We start from the raw sequence: 15,288 nt of genomic DNA on the forward strand, positions 1-15,288 counted from the left end.
TCCGCTGCCACGCTGTAAATCATGCTCTAAGTCACAGGGCGAGACCACTTCGAAATGCCAGGCTGACACCACAGCCAGAGCCCTGGGCCATCTGTCATCCTTACAGCACCAGTGACGGGGAGCGGCCCCTCCCTGGCTGGCCAGTGACAAAGACCCTGCAGGCAGCACAGGCTCAGGGAAGGCTGTGAGGGGGACTCACTGGCCCCAGGGCAGCCAGACTTCCCAATGCCACTGTACCCCAAACTCCAAAGGGCCCTGGTGTGTGCCACATACAGATAGGAAGTACCTCACTGGGGTCTCAAGAGGACCCGGACTAGGACTCACTCCCATCCCCACAGTGCCATCTGCAGTGACACCTCAAACCCACAGTTTCCCTGCCCCACTCCCCCTCCCAGAGACCTCAGTGGCACAGTTCCCCACCCCCGCCCCTGCCAGGGTGATCAGTGCAGCCTTAGAGATGCCACCCTGCACACAGCTCCAGGCAGCCTAATGAACCTGCCAGACCCCACTGTCTTCCCTGGACAGATGAGGAAACTGAGGCCCGAGCTGGTGCCAGCATCCTCCAGAGCGAGCTATGGAGCCTGGGAGGGACCCGGCAAGATGTGGTGGCTCCAGGCTCTAGGCCCCCAACCTCTATGCCCTCAGTTATGAGGCAGGAAGCCAAGGGCGCAGGATTAACCAGCAGGACACGGGTACACTCATGGCCATCGGAGGGGCCCGCATGGCCAGCTCCCCCTATAAGCTCCAAGGGGTTCTCAGGCTCTGCCCTCCAGAAAGACTGGGGTGGTAGAAAGAGTCCAGGGTGAACCTTGCTGCATGGCCCTGAGGACTTCCCTCTCCTTGGGCCACGGTCTCCCCATGAAAGGCAGGGGTGACCTGTATGCCATTGCTTGAGGGGAAACTGAGGCAGGAGTTGAACAAGGGGGGATAGCAATCTGAGATCCTGTGCCATGGGCTGGTGGCTCTCAGAAGGCTTTCACGCTGCAGAAATGGGGGACAAGGCTTCCTAGTCCTCCCGCTGTCCTGGGTCTATGAGGCAGCCATCCTGAGGGACAGCCCAGCCCATCCATCTTCCTGAGCCCTTCCTGAGCCAGGGCAGGCATTGCTAATCGATCTCCATCACTCTGCCTGATTCCCAGCTCTCACCCAAGGGCTCCAGCTGCCCCATGCTGCCCAGCTGAGCTCCAGCCTCTACTCGGCTTACCAAGTTTTACTTTGAAGCTTCTAAGAAATTCACGGGGTTACAAAGTGAGGTCCTTGTGCCCCAAACCATACAGATGTGCTTCCGGGGAGGTTTCGGGTGAACTAGATACACACTCCAGTCAGTGGGCACTGGCCAGGCCACGGTGATCTCCGTCCTTTCCTGGTTTGGGGGGTGGCAGGCTAAGGACAGGGAAGGCCCCATGGGGGTGACAGGTATGCTCCCCCTGTGTGGCCACAGCCCTGCCTCAGGCCACTCAGTAGATTCCCTTCACCCTCTTGTTGTCAGGATCGAAGGGGGACTTCAGGTGAACCTGGGCAGCGTAAGAGACTCCCATCCTCTCCAGAGCATAGTCCCCACTCTTCACGAAGTCCAGCGAGACCTAAGGGTGGAGGGGACAAGGGTCACTCCCGTCCTCCGGTGGGCCTTGGACTCCTCTCACCTGGGGAGGCTGACCATGCCTGAGCCCAAGCCATCCCCCGACTCCATGCATGGGCACACAGTGGGAGATCAGGGTTCTCTGCCCTGCACTAGGGGGTCTCCCTACTTTCCAGAAGGTGTCAGGTGAGGGGGGCATCAGCAGGGCTCTGCAAGCCAGGTCTGGTGACTGCGGAGAAGGGGCTCCCCCAGGCTGCACCCTCCCACCCCAGGAATCCCAGATCCCAGGAAACAGGGACTGCAGGAGACCCCGGACCTAGGCCAAGACCACAGCTGTGCCGGCAGAACAGGAGGCCAGCAGCCAGTGCACAGTCCTCAGGGACAGGCAAGACGGAACAGCTCTGGACAGTGTGGCCTCCCCAGTCCACACGCTGGACCAGCCTTCCCAGCAGCCCTTGAGGGCCAAGGGTGGTGCTGTGCCCAGCTTGGCTCAGTTGAGGGTGCCACTCTCGCCATGCCATGGGACATCTGGGCCACCTGAGGGCCTGCTTCTCCTGGACGCAGCTGCGGGCGTAGCCGGGGCTCTGGCCTGGGACTTGGGAGCCTGCTCACATCCCTAGCATCTCACGATGAGGAGAGAAAGAAAAACTAACATGGCTTTCTGCACCTCAGAGCTTTAGGGGTGAGGGAGGAAGGAAGACGGTGTCCAGGCATGGGCAGGGCAGGCACAGTACCTGCTAACAAACACCCTCGTGGCCAGAATTCTGCCCCTGGCTGGCCTTTCCTCCTGAGATGGAGCAGGATTCTGTCTGGAAAGAAATCTGCACCTTCACTGCACCTCGGAACAACCTAACAACTCCCAGAGTAGGGTCCGGGTCTATAATCAGATAAATCACAGCAGCTCTGATCCCCAGCGCTTGGGTCCTGGCCGATGGTGCCAGGGTTTTGGCGTGGTGTCCTGGGCCACCTTCGAGACAAGGCACCCCCGCCAACCGGCAGGAAGGACAGGCAGGAGGCTCTGAGGGAGAAGGTGGAGCCAGTGCTCTCTCCTGGCCTGAAGGGGTGAGCCTCTCTGGGCTGGGACCCTACTTGGCTTCCCCCTCAGCACGGCCCTGTGCCCTGTGAGGAGGTCATGAGGGCTGGTCCCTATTTATAACTGAGAAAGTGGACCCAGAAAGTGGCCCCTTATCCAAGGCCACGGAGCAAGGAGAGGGCAGAGCCCCAAGGCCGATGATGTCCAGCTGTGTTCCAGCCTGGCCGCCGTGCGCAAGACCCCGCCTCCCCAGCTGCCACCCTTCCCAGGCACAGCACTGGTCAGTGTGGCCATGAGCCTCAGAGGGAAGGGCTGGAGCCGGGTCAGAGCCTTGGGGCCATGTGGAGCTGGCACAGAGGCCTCACCCAGGGCTACCCTGCCTGTTAGTCCCATGACCAGCTCTAGGTGGACTGGACTCGAGGAGGGAGGGGTGTGGCCCCAGGAAGCCTCTGGGAACCCGGGTTGCAGCCCCCAGCAAGAAGGCATGCAGTAGCTCCAGGTTACAGTGTCTAGTTTCAGGAGCCCAAGGGCATTGACCCCTGCCCAACCCCTCCTCCACCCAACAAAACTCCTGAGCGGCCAAAGTCAGGTTCCTTCAAAGAGCAAACAGAGAGAGGATTGTGCACTGGGCAGCTGAGCAGTCATCCCTGGGGGGCATAGACTGCCTCTCTCCTCCCTACCACCCAGCCCCTCAAGGCCCAGGCCATGGGGCTCACCGGCCTGCCGCTGGGGTCACAGATGTAGCCGTAAGCGATGGTCTTGTCCACAGTGAAGCCGAAGTCGGCCCTCCGCACATGGCCCACCACCTGGCCGTCCCTCCAGATGGCCTCCAGGCCGAACATGGGCACCTTTCTGGAAGAAGCAGTAGAGGGAGATGGGACCTCCACTCCAGGGCAGAGGCTTCCCGCTGTGGCCTAGGAGAGCCCCGCCAGCTCCATGGCAGGCTGCTGGTGAGCAGAAAATGCAGGACCATGGCTGCTCAAGGCCCACAGGAGCGAGCCTGCTGTGCAGAAAGCCCAAGGGAGGGGTCTAGACGTCCTTTACTGGTCCCACTTTGCTGCGGTCCAGTCACTTATCACAGTAGGACACAGTTTCTCCATGGCACGCACAGAGCATACTCAAAATAGGGGACAAAGAAACGAGCAATTAGAATCACAGAATGTGGCACCCAGGGGTGCACCCGAGGACGTCTGCACACTGTGGTCCTGAGGAGCCCACGCAGAGCCCAAAGGGCCCCGCGGATTCAGATGCCACCTGGGTCTGTGGCCCAGAGTGGGGCCACCCGGGTCCCCCCAGACAGATGGGGTATGGACCCCATCTCCTGTGGCCATGCTGGGACCAGGCAGAGTGGCACTGTGCTTTCTCAGGGTTCCCTGGTGCACCCAGAGCTTGGCACAAAGGACAGGGCTGTTCTCTGCCCCAGAGGTCCTGGTGGCAGCAGGGGCAGGAAGGGTCTGCAACAGAGCACAGAGAAGGTGCATCCCAGGCTGCCTCGGGGCAGTGACAGGTGCCAGCCCATCTCCTGGCCCACTTCTGCTTAGGAGTCTGGGAGAAGAGGCTGTGGGGGCTGGGCTGTCAGGACCTCTGGAGATGAGTGTCTCACCTCAGTGACAGCTGAAACTTCTCGGGGTCCAAGGGCTCCAGGAGCCCGAGAATTGCAGGGTCTCCCTCTGCCTCAGCCCTGTACCGGGTGTGACCCTGCCCTGCTGCTCACTGTCCCCATGTGGAAGTGGTATGGTGGCTCCTCTCACCCCATCTCAGGGCCATGAAAGAGTGGCTGGTAGTGATTGATGATTAGGCTCTGGGGGCCAGGTTGGGTCCCCCAGCCTTGGGCTCTGGCTCAGCGAGGCAGTGCCCCTTTCTCCTGGTCTCCATTTGCCGGGTGAGCCTTTCCTGCCTGCCTCCAGCTTCACAGGACCTGCCCAGCCCCAGGCATAGATCTGCCTGCACAGAAATGCAGGACCTCCAGCTCTAGTGCAGGACTGTGCCAGCTATGTGTCTCCTGGGCCTCAATCTCCCCATCTTGAGGGCTACAGTGTGCATTCTGGGGGAAGGGTCCCCTATGGTGGCCAGGATACCTACTCCTCCACAGTGAGGCACACGAGGCGGCGGCGCAGGCCCGAGGCCCGCTGCTGCTCCAGGGCCTCGCGGCCCAGGAAGGGCACGGCCGACTTGAGCTTGCACGTGAAGGCCAGGCCAGCCTCCAGGGGGCTGTCATCAGACCGCAGGTCCGCATGCCAGTGCCGATAGCCTGGGGACAGAGGGCCACAGGTCAGTGCCCAGCCAGGGGGACAGTCCCATCCCTCCCACCTCAAACCCCTCCTTCATGGCTGCACAGCCACCTGGGCTGCCGAGGGTGGGCTTGGGGAGCATCCTGGACCCCAAAATCTCCCCATGTGAGCCCCTGGAACAGGCTGGCCCTATCCTAGCCCATTAGGCTGGGGATAGTGGGGTGGACTTCAAGGAGTGCTGGGCAGCCTTAGTGGAGGGATGGGGTGTGACTAGGAACAGGCTGTGCCCTTAGCTTCCTTGAGGCCCTGGCTTCTGTCCCCAGCATGAAAACACCCCAAACCCTCAGAACGGCCCCAGTGCCAGTTCAAATCCCACCCTTGCCTTGTTCCCCATAGAGACTGGACGGACCTCACCCGAGTCCAGGTGTGTACAGGCATGGGGCCCCCATCACTATCTTGGGGGGCCTGCACAGGCCAGCTGGTATATGGCCATGGGAAGGCAGGAGCAAGTGGACAGAGCTCAGAGAATGAAAGTGCAGTGGGGAAGGAAGGAAGTGGTGACAGGCGGGACCTGGGCCTCCAGACCTGGCACCCACCTTTCTCAATGCTCAGGGAGTCGATGGCACGGTACCCAGCATTGACCAGGCCGTGCTTGGCTCCTGCGGTCATCAGGGCACGGTACACAGGCACGCAGGAGGCCCGGGGCACGTGCAGCTCCCAGCCCAGCTCCCCCACGAACGACAGCCTCAGGGCCCGGACCTGGGGAGAGGTAGGCACGGCCAGGCACACGTGAGGCCCAGGCCACAAGGGGCAGTGCCCGCCATCACCACTGCCCTTTGCCAGCCCTGGCCTGGGCCTTGTAAAGCGTGTTCCAGGGCTGCTCTGCATCTTCCCTGTGGAGGAAGGGTAGAAAGGGTTGCCACTTGGGAGTGGGGGTGCTGTGGTCACTGTCCCTGGATCATAAGGACTTAGTTTTTCTGTGGTCACACCAATGATCTGGGGCCTTGAGGCAATGGAAAGGGACTCTCTGGGAAGTTCCCCCAGAACTGAGGCTGGCAGGGCCCCAGTCCCGGACAGATTTCCAGGAGGGTCCTTTCCCTCTCTTTGGGGTGCTCTGACGCCTGGGCTGGGGCCACCTCACCCCAGCCTCACGCCCTGTCTTCACGTCGCCTCTGCCCTGTGTCTGCACCTCCTCTCCTGTCTCTTGGATTGCTTTGGTCACCGAATTTGGGGGCCAGGCTCACCCTAATTAATCTCTCCTTAGTTACATCGGAGGACCTTGCTTTCTAATATGGTCACACCACAGGCTCAGGACACAGACGGGCCTCAGGCCACAGGACAATCCACAACCTCATGGCTTCCATTTGACCTTGACTTCCCTGCTCTGTCCTCAGGAGCCCCTGGCCACAGTTAATGGACACGGGAGCATCAGAAGAGGATGAGTTGAGTCTGACACTTTAGAAGTCAGCTGTGCACTAGTGTGGCCAAGCTGGGCCAGGCATTGGGATCTGGGGACCAATGCAGTCTCTGCCTCCAGGGCTCAGGTCCCGGCAGGAGAGGACACTGCTGGGAGGGAAGGACCAGCCAGGGAGGACGGCCCTGACTGGAAGGCCAGGTCGGCAGACAGCTGAGCTTCTGCGTCCATTCCACCCCTTCACAGTCCAGCCCCTGCAGGGCTGGGGACCACTGTACATCATGTCCTCAGACTGATGCCAGGACAGAGGTGGCCAGAGGGGCCCCCAGCCCTGCCAGGAATGTCCCACACTCCCACACACCACAGAGGCCACGGCCAACACGGAGTTTGTAATACCCAGGGGGATGCGACCTTTCTGTTCACGTGGTTTGGACACAGGTCACCTGCACCCAGCAATCGACACCTGATCCTACCCCTCTGGGAGGCTCTGGACCACAGCGTCCCACGGGTAAGGCCTGACGCTCAGCTGGGGAAGCTACGAAGCACACAAATGGACACAGAGGTGCAGGGCAAGAGGCTCAGAGCTGCCCAGAGCTGCAGGCACAAGGCGGAAGGGCCCAAGGCTTTGTGTCTGTGCCCTCTGCCAGGCCCACTGGCTCCTCTCCAACCTGACACCTCAATTGCATCACTGCACGCGCCCCAGGGCTGGATTCCAAAAGCTTTTAAAGCATCATAAATTTGCTCCACACTGCCATTTTCCTGGGCCTTTCAAAAACCTCAAAACTGATGCAGAAAATGTACTGCTGACATTTCTCAGCTCGCCTGGCGCAAGGCGTAGGCCCCTGACGAAGACCGCCTTGTCACCGGGTTCTAATTTTAGCGGGGCTCAGAGCCAGCCTCACTCAGATACAGGAAGAAGACGCAAAGCATGTGCACAGCTGCCCCCAATGCTGACCCTGCTTGCACACTGGTCCTCACCTAGTCTGTGAGTGGACGGAGTGCCCAGGAGTGAGTGCTCTTCCTGACTCAGCTTCCAGGGGCTCAGAGTCCCGAGGGGCTGGGCCTGGGTCTCCCCTGTGTCCTCCCTGTGTCTCTGAACCTAGCCCAGCCCAACTGCCAGACAGCACAAGCAGAGGGAAGGCAAGGGCCAGGGAACTGTGCTGGCCTCTGGAGTTCACGGAATCACTGCTTCTCCAGAAACCGAAGCAGCAGGGTTGTAGGGGTCTCACTTCTCCTCATGAGGATACACAGGAAAGGTCAGGCTGGGATGCTGGCTCCAGAGGCTTTAGAAGTCCCATGTGGAGGCAGAACCCTTGCAAGATGGAGCCTCTAGCAATGGGGAAGGTCGACAGGAAGAGTCTTAAACTAGGTTTTGTGTGAGTCCTTCTCTCGCTCTAAAGATTACACACACATTCATGTGCATGTGCAAACACACACACACACACACACACACATGAATTCAGCAGTTTCAGGCTCCAAAGCCAATGCATAAAACACGGCTGATTCTATACAATAGCGATGAACAATCCAAAGAAAAATTAAGATAAATCCATTAACAATGTCACCAAGAAGAATAAACCTAACCCAGGGGGTGAGAGAGAGGAAGACGGCACAAATGGACTCAGGGAGTCTGTGCTCTTAGACTAGGAGACAACACCGCTCAGATCTCCTAGACTCAAACAGTCCAGGGCTCAGGCCAGTCCTTACCAATGTCCCAGTGTGTTCATTCTGCAGACAGGAGAAAAGCTCACCTAAAACTCGTGAATCCTGAAGGACCCCAAACGGTCAAATTGGCTTTTAAAGAGCACAAAGCAGGAAGAATCATCTTTCTGACCTCCGAAAGTATTGTGGGAGGACAGGGACCAAGAGAATGCACTGCTGACACAAGCCAGAGCCTGGAGCCTCAGGGTAAAGGAGATCACCCCGAAGCGAGCCTCCCTTCAGAGGACCCCGAGACCGTGTCCTGAGAGCTCCCGCTGGGGAAGGATCAGATCTGTCTCTCCATAAATGGTATCGAGAAAACCGATACCCACGTGTGGTAGAGAGAGGGGAGACCCTTACCTGACACCTCACAGAAAAGTGAACTCAGCTGGAATAAAGACTGAGTCACAGAGATGTAACTGGAAAGCTGCCAGGAGAAAATACAGTGGAGTCAGAAATGATAAGGAGAGGCCAAGGGTACAGCCCAGCAGCACAGCGCTTGTCTGGCAAGTGCAAGGTCCTGAGTTCAAATCCCACTACCCACACACACACAAAAGAAACAACAACAGTTTTTTGGCTGTGACATCAAAAGCACAGGAAGCAGAGCAAAAATATGAAGAAGGAACGGCATCAGTCACCAAGGCTTTGTGCACAGAAAGACAACAGGCAAAACTGTGGCCTGTGAGCTGCTCATCGGATAATGGGTCTATGTCCGCAGTGTACAAAAGACCCCTGCAGCTCAGCAAATGCCTGACCTGAACACTGGCCAAGGCTTTGGACGGACACTTCTCCAAAGGTGACCACTGGTGCACAGACAGCACCGAGAAGAGGCCTGGCATCATTGATGATTATTAGGAGCACACAGTGGTACGGTTGCCATGGCAACAGCAGGGATAACAGAAGGACCCATGCCCGGCAATCCCACTTCCCAGTGTGCACCCTGAAGCACCCGGGATAGTGCTCCAAGTTTGCAGAGTGCCTTCCTAGAATCACGACTGACATCAGCCTAACATCCTCCAGAGGTGATGGACAAACCCCGGGTGGCCCAGCTGCACAGCAGGACCTGGGAAATCCTGACACTATCTCCAACAGGCAGTACATGGAAGAGACACCCACACCCCAAGTCCATCACAACACAGCTCACAACGGCCAAGGTGTGCATCAGCCTCTGGACAGACTGAACGCTGTGTAGACACACATGTTGTAGAATACTATTAAGCCACAAAAAAGAACAAAACTGTCATTTTCCACAGTGTAGCTAGGTCAGGAAACCACTATGTTAAGTGAATAAGCCAGGCACAGAAAAACAAATACTGTGTGACTCACTCACAGGTAGAATCTAAAAAGAAAAAGAAGGTGAGGTCACCAGAGGGTGGGGAGAATCAGAGGGGGGGAGTGGGGGGACTGATGAGTGGGTACTAAATTCCAGTGAGGTGGGAGCAGGAGGTTTTGGGGTGACTGCTGACAGTGATGCAGAAAGCTGGGAAAGGGGATTTCAAAAGTTCCTTCGTAGGGGCTGGAGGTTTAGCTCAGCGGCATAAGCGCCTGCTTGCAAGTAGGCAGTCGTGAGTTCGACCCCTGGTACCGATAAAAAGGAAAAAAAAAAAAAAAAGTTCCGTTGTAAAGGGGTGAGTCCCAGGGAAAGGGACAGGTATGCAGAGCTGATCCGGGCAGCACACAGTGCACCCAGGTGTGACAGCAGGAATGGTGCCCGCTGATGTGACACAGGATAAAGAGAGATGGGAGAGGCGGGGGATGGGAGGAGGTGTTCCAGGCCACAGAACGGGGGCGATTCGTGGAACCAGAGATCAACATCTTCCGAGGCCAGGGCTGCGATGTGCCTGCCCCAGTGAGTGGCAGGGTGGCCCAATGCTCCCAGCCAAAGAGGAGCAAGAGATTCGCTGAGGGACCCTGTCAAGGACCCTGGAGGACCCTGAGGACCAGCTGGAGGGTCCGGCCAGGGCAGGCCTCAAGCAGGAGCTCATGATTGGGACAAGTGAGGCAGGGCCAGCAGGCTCCTTCCGCCCACTGGGGCAGACTCTGCCTCCCTGGGAATTCAAACCAAGAGTGGTGGGGAGCCCACTGCCCCCTGGAGCGTGCAGTCCTGTTACCGGCACTTGACTCTGCAGACAAGGAGGAGCCATGCAAAGCAGGCAGCCTTCGGTGGTCCCCGCTGGGCTCGTGGCTCTTCCGGTGTGTGCCAGCCCCAGGAGGCACGGGGTTGCTCTAAAGGCCACAGAGCTGCGGCCTGTGGTGCCTTCCCAGGGTCTCTGATTCCCTAACCATGGGATGCAGCTGCCAGGGGACCCTGCAGTCCCACCCACTTCCGCTTAGGTGAATGTAGGCCATTTAATGATCATGGCTCCGTGGGTGTCAGACCCTTCCTGGCCCTGCAGGTGATTCTGCAGGATGGCACTGGTCCCCAGATGTCACAGGACCCTTCCTCTGCCTGTCACCTGTTCAACTGGGGCCATGAGCATGGTGAGGTTGAGCAGGATGGCAAGTGTGGGGACTGCTCCTTCCCCTGGCACACAGCACCATCTCTGTTCCTAGCAGTACCTCCCGGAGCGGTCAGAGGTCGGCAGGCACGAGGGTTGCCAGCTGCTAGAACCCGGGCTAATGACTGGGGGCACAGAGTGGTGGCTGGTCACACAGTGTGCTTCTACATGAGGTCCCAGACTTGGGTTTAAACTGGGGACCCAGAGGTCTCACGTCTGGATGGTGGTGGTGGTGGGGTCACCGTGTATGCCCCACAGGGTACACCTGAGATCTCCACTGTGCGGTGCAGGCTGGACACCCAAGCTCGAAAGCAAAGGAAGTGGCTCTCCAGGCAGCCCCTGGGGGTGAGTGAGGACCAGCCTGAGGGCGGGGTTGCCCCATAGCATCCCCATTTCCACCCTGTGACTGCTCCCTGCGCGTGGACGTCAAGCCTTGATGGCTCAGTGAGCAGCCATGCGCTTCCCTCACTTGGACCTGTGGACTCCTCCGGCTTGAGAGCCCAGCCCTGGATGCCAGCTCCTCTGGCCTGCGCTCAGCTCCTGAATGGCGCTGGGTCCTGAGCCCCGAGAGCAGGTCCCCAGCTGGGAAGAAGTGTGCATGTGTTTGGGGCTGGGACCCTGCCATGACACGCTGAGCGTGAGGCACCCCTGAGTCGGCCAAGGGTATAAACGTGGCCTGGTGACTGAGCACATGTGCCACCCAGACACAGGCACCAGCACAACCTCCTCAGGGTGCATCAGCTCAACACCAGGTGCACCCTCCAGACCAGCAGGAATCAGGGCCAGGCAGGCAGAGACCAGACACGGCAGCCTGCTGCGGGGTGTGTGACCGGAGCCCTCCAAAACTGGCATGCGATGGGAGGAGTTTTTCTTTCACCCCTCTGGAGACTCCCATGAACCTCTGATTCTAAAAGCACCCCAAGGGGATTGCTTGGCTCACCCCCTGGTCTGGTTTGGAGGCTCACAAGGCAAGAGGTAAGGGTGGCAGCAGTTCTGGTGATGATAAGGCTGGATGGGGACGGTGATGCTCATGCTGAAGACCCTAGGGGTGATGACGGTGGTTGGCATAGTGATGGTAACGGTGGCAATGGAGGAAATGACAGTGATGCTGGCAACGGTGGTGCTGGTGATGTTGGTGATGATGGTTTGATGGTTTTGGTGGTGGTGCTGCTGCTGCTGCTGGTGCTGGTGATTTTGATAGTGATGGTGGTGATGAGGATAGCAGAGGTGACGATGGTGGTGATGGCTTTGATGGTGGTGGTGATGATTTGATGGTTTTGAGAATGGTGGTGGTGGTGATGGTGATGGTGGTGGTGATGGTGATGGTAGTGATGGTGATGGTGATGGCAATGGGGGTGGTGATGGTGGTGGTGGCGATGGTGGTGACAGTGACGGTGGTGGTTAGGATAGCAGGAACAATGCTGACAACAGTGATGATGGTAGGGATGGTGACTAGAATCCAGTTCCAAGAACAAGAATAAATAAAAACAATGCTGCTCAAACCGCCCTGCACACGTGTGAGGACCTGAGGTCTCTCCAGGAGCTGCCACCCTCCAATCTCTGTTCCCACTCTTGGGCAGGCTGGGGCTCCTCCTCAGGGGAAGGCCCTTGCCCTGCCAGCCAGAGCCTTAGAGTCCCAGGTTTCTGGCAGGGGCGGAAGACTCGGATCACCTCTGCGGACACCACCTGCACCTACAGACAACGGCAGGGCAGCAGGGTGGCACTGGAAGAGGAAGCTGGCATGGTTCCACCCAGCCCTGGTTCTTACACTTTCCTTGCAAGCATGTGTCACTGTCCCTAGCGGTGGCCGAGAGCATGTGCCCAGGCTGGGGCCACCACCATGGCCTTCTGTGGTGTCCCTGAAGCCTCTACATACACGCACGCATACCACAGAGAGCTTTAGGCAGTGGCTGCCACCCACCTGGTGGTGGTCCACTGAGTGACGCCTCCGGAGTCCCTGGCGGGCGGGTCAGATTTACCTAACATGCACGGGAAGCACCATGTGGCGCTAACTGAGTCCTGAGAGCACCGTGGCTAGGACCTCTCACCACAGGGAAGGAAATTCAATTTCCCTTTGACTTGAAATTAATTTTCAGAAGAAAGTTGCTTTATTGCTGTGCCGCAGGATGGCTTGCAGCCAGCTTCTGCTGCTTCGCGGAGAGGACCTGTCCTCAGCCAAGGGGTCCTGTCCTCGGCCGAGGAGCCGGGAACACTGTGTCTGGCCCAGGACCGGCCAAGCCGAGCTCCAGGAGACGTGGCCCGCCCCTGCCCCCGGGAATCTCGCTGGCCTCCAGGCAAATATTTGGGGAGCAAGGACAGCTGGTCTGCTGGCTGCCAAGCGGACAATCACCTCCCCCACTCCTTCCTCCTCCAGGATTCCAGGCACTGTGACACCAACACAGACCCCGGCGTCTCAGAGAAGTACTGCCGGGAACCAGCAGTGGCGGGTGGAAGCCGGGGCCACCAAGGACCAGCGACCTCTGCTGTGAGCCTGTCATAGCTGCCCTGGGGGCTGCAGATCTCGCCACCACCCAGCTCTACAGCTCAGCATTCCACGAGGCGCCGGGGCTCAGCACACATTCCTCTGCGCAGCTGGCTGGCCACGGGCCAGCTGATCACCGATAGATACTCGCCCCAGAACCCCTGCACAGCCAGGACAGCTCGTCAACACATTTCGAAGCCAGCACACAACATCATTTCGGAGAGAATGAAATTCCCCAGGATCCAGAGAGAATTCTGCGTCTGGACGGACTGATGGGATGGCCCAGAAAGGATTTCAGACATTGTCTGGACTTCGTGCCGCCGAACGGGAAACTGAGGTCTGGGGAGCTGTCCTACAAAAGGCTGACACAGGAAGGAAGCCAGGCATCCAGCTCCCCCAGCTCAGGCTCTCTGGCCAGCCTGCTTTTGCCTCCCACCCACCTTTGGGCCCCGCAAGGAGCCAGACAGTGCCCAGCTCTGTGTCCAGAGAGAGTCCTGACTCAGCCACATCAGCCCACTGCCACCAGGAATGGGGAGGGCCTGTGTTCAGGGGTTGGGCCCCATAGTAAGGCATGGCCTGGGCCACTGAGGGACAGCCTTCCTGGCCAGCTGAGGCCACCATGGACACCAAGGGACAGGACCTCATTCTGTTTGTTCATGTGCTCCTTGGGTTCCTAGGAGAAGACAGGGGGACTAGGGCTGGGTCCCCAGCTGGGCTCCGCCTTACCCACCCTCGGCCTCACGGCTGTCTCATGTGAGCGGGGCCACTGGCCTGTCCTCAGGAATAGGCCCTAAGGTCATCTGGGAGTCCCAGGCGGCCCCGCTGGGTGGGAGTCTGGCCTCTGTCACAGACGTCCCACGTGACTGAGAGGCTAAAGCGGCCTGGTATCCCCCCAGATCAGAAGGTGCCTCCCTGAGCATCGCCTGCTTAGAGGGCACCATCCTGCGCCCCCCAGAGCCTGGACAGCAGCACTGGCCCAGCCAGGACCCATCAGGGACGACAGATGGCTGACTGCAAGATCAGCGATCGGTGAGCCCTGCAAGGGTTGAGCCCTCAGACGCCCAGACGGTATCTGAATGCAGGTGAGAGGCTCAGTCCTCATGGCCCCAGAGTAACGGGCAGGGTGGTGAGGGGCAGTGGTGTCAGCAGACAGCAAAGCAGCGCAGACACACGAACTTGCTCAGGGTTTAGAAGCCTTCCCAGGGTCCTACGGTGACATATGGCAGCTACCGGGTCCCTGCCAGAAAGACCAGCCAGCCGTACCCCAGCTTCTTAAGGGAGATGGAGGAAGGCCTCAAAGCCAACATCATGCCCAAGGGCAGCTGGCCAGAATGAGGGCTCAGTGGCCCGTCCATCGCACACTTAGGGAACAGAATGAGACATATATGAGTTCTGGTTTTGAACCCAGCGCCTTTGCCCTGAGCCACTTCCACACCACCTCTGATGTTTTTATTTTGAGATAGGGTCTAGCTGAACTGCCTAGGCTGGGCTCAAACTTGGTATCTTCCTGCCTCAGCCTCCCAGAGTGCTGGGATTGCAGGCGTGTGCCACCACACCCAAATTATTTCATAGATCACCAGTGAACCAGTCCCAGGGGACACTGAGAAGCAGCCAGCACTGCTTCCTCTGCCAGTCAGCCCCACCTTGGGCTTGGTCCACACCAGCCCCAGCCTGGTTCCTGAGCCCCAGCTCCCGTGTCACCAAGCAGCCCAGCCAGACTCGGGAGGCTGCCGACCAGCACAGAGCCAGCCCAGCCAGAGAAGCAGATGAAGCCACCGGTCCCAGAGGCCTGAGCTTTGGACAGAAGGGCCACGTTCCCACCTGGTCCTCTCCCTCGCCCACCACACCACACACAGGCTGAGTTCGAGCCAAGCCTCAGGACTTCCAGTCCCTTCGCAGATCAGAACCGGCCAGACAGAACCCCGGGGCCTGGATACTGCCGCCCTCTCAGAGCCATCCTTTCTGGTCCCCACAGGAAGCAGTGAAACCAGAAGCTTGCAGGGGGGGCGCAGACTCCACGGGGGTGGGGGGCTCCCATCCTCTACTGCGCAGCTCCTCCCTGCAGCAACTGCCCAGATTATTCACTGTGAGGACCCAGACTGTCCCCGGACCCTACGGCACTGCAGGCCAGCACCTCTCCCACCAGGACCCTGGGAAGTAGAAATGCGAGCCATTGAGGTCCCTCAGGCTCCCCTCGCAGCAAGGCCCCATCTGTGTCACCGAGGATTGGTGTTTTTTGGGTTTGATAGCTGGGTGGCCTGGGCACCACTATCTACTGAGCTCGGCCAGCAGTGTCCTCTGGCCTATACTCAGGGCAGGGGTTCTGTAGCTGGGGTCAGGGCATGAGGCT

At 59.0% G+C, this 15,288-nt stretch overlaps 1 protein-coding gene across 3 annotated transcripts in view; it reads right to left on the minus strand.

Moving 5' to 3' along the window:
- Nucleotides 1–1,195: 1,195 nt before the first annotated feature.
- Sardh (sarcosine dehydrogenase) overlaps nt 1,196–15,288 on the minus strand; it is a 39,232-nt gene continuing 25,139 nt past the window's right edge. For all 3 annotated transcript variants that reach the window (XM_013155975.3, XM_003473142.5, XM_063244205.1), the window contains 4 exons: nt 5,440–5,602; nt 4,695–4,863; nt 3,329–3,464; nt 1,196–1,583 (listed from right to left, as the gene is read on the minus strand). In XM_013155975.3, coding sequence (XP_013011429.1) covers nt 1,458–1,583; nt 3,329–3,464; nt 4,695–4,863; nt 5,440–5,602 — 594 coding nt within the window. In that variant the 3' untranslated portion in view covers nt 1,196–1,457. The remainder of the gene's footprint in view (nt 1,584–3,328; nt 3,465–4,694; nt 4,864–5,439; nt 5,603–15,288) is intronic.

Source organism: Cavia porcellus, unplaced genomic scaffold (genome assembly GCF_034190915.1).
Source record: "Cavia porcellus strain 051 isolate PalLab524CR breed Dunkin Hartley unplaced genomic scaffold, mCavPor4.1 scaffold_49, whole genome shotgun sequence".
NCBI classification, from domain to species: Eukaryota; Metazoa; Chordata; class Mammalia; order Rodentia; family Caviidae; genus Cavia; species Cavia porcellus.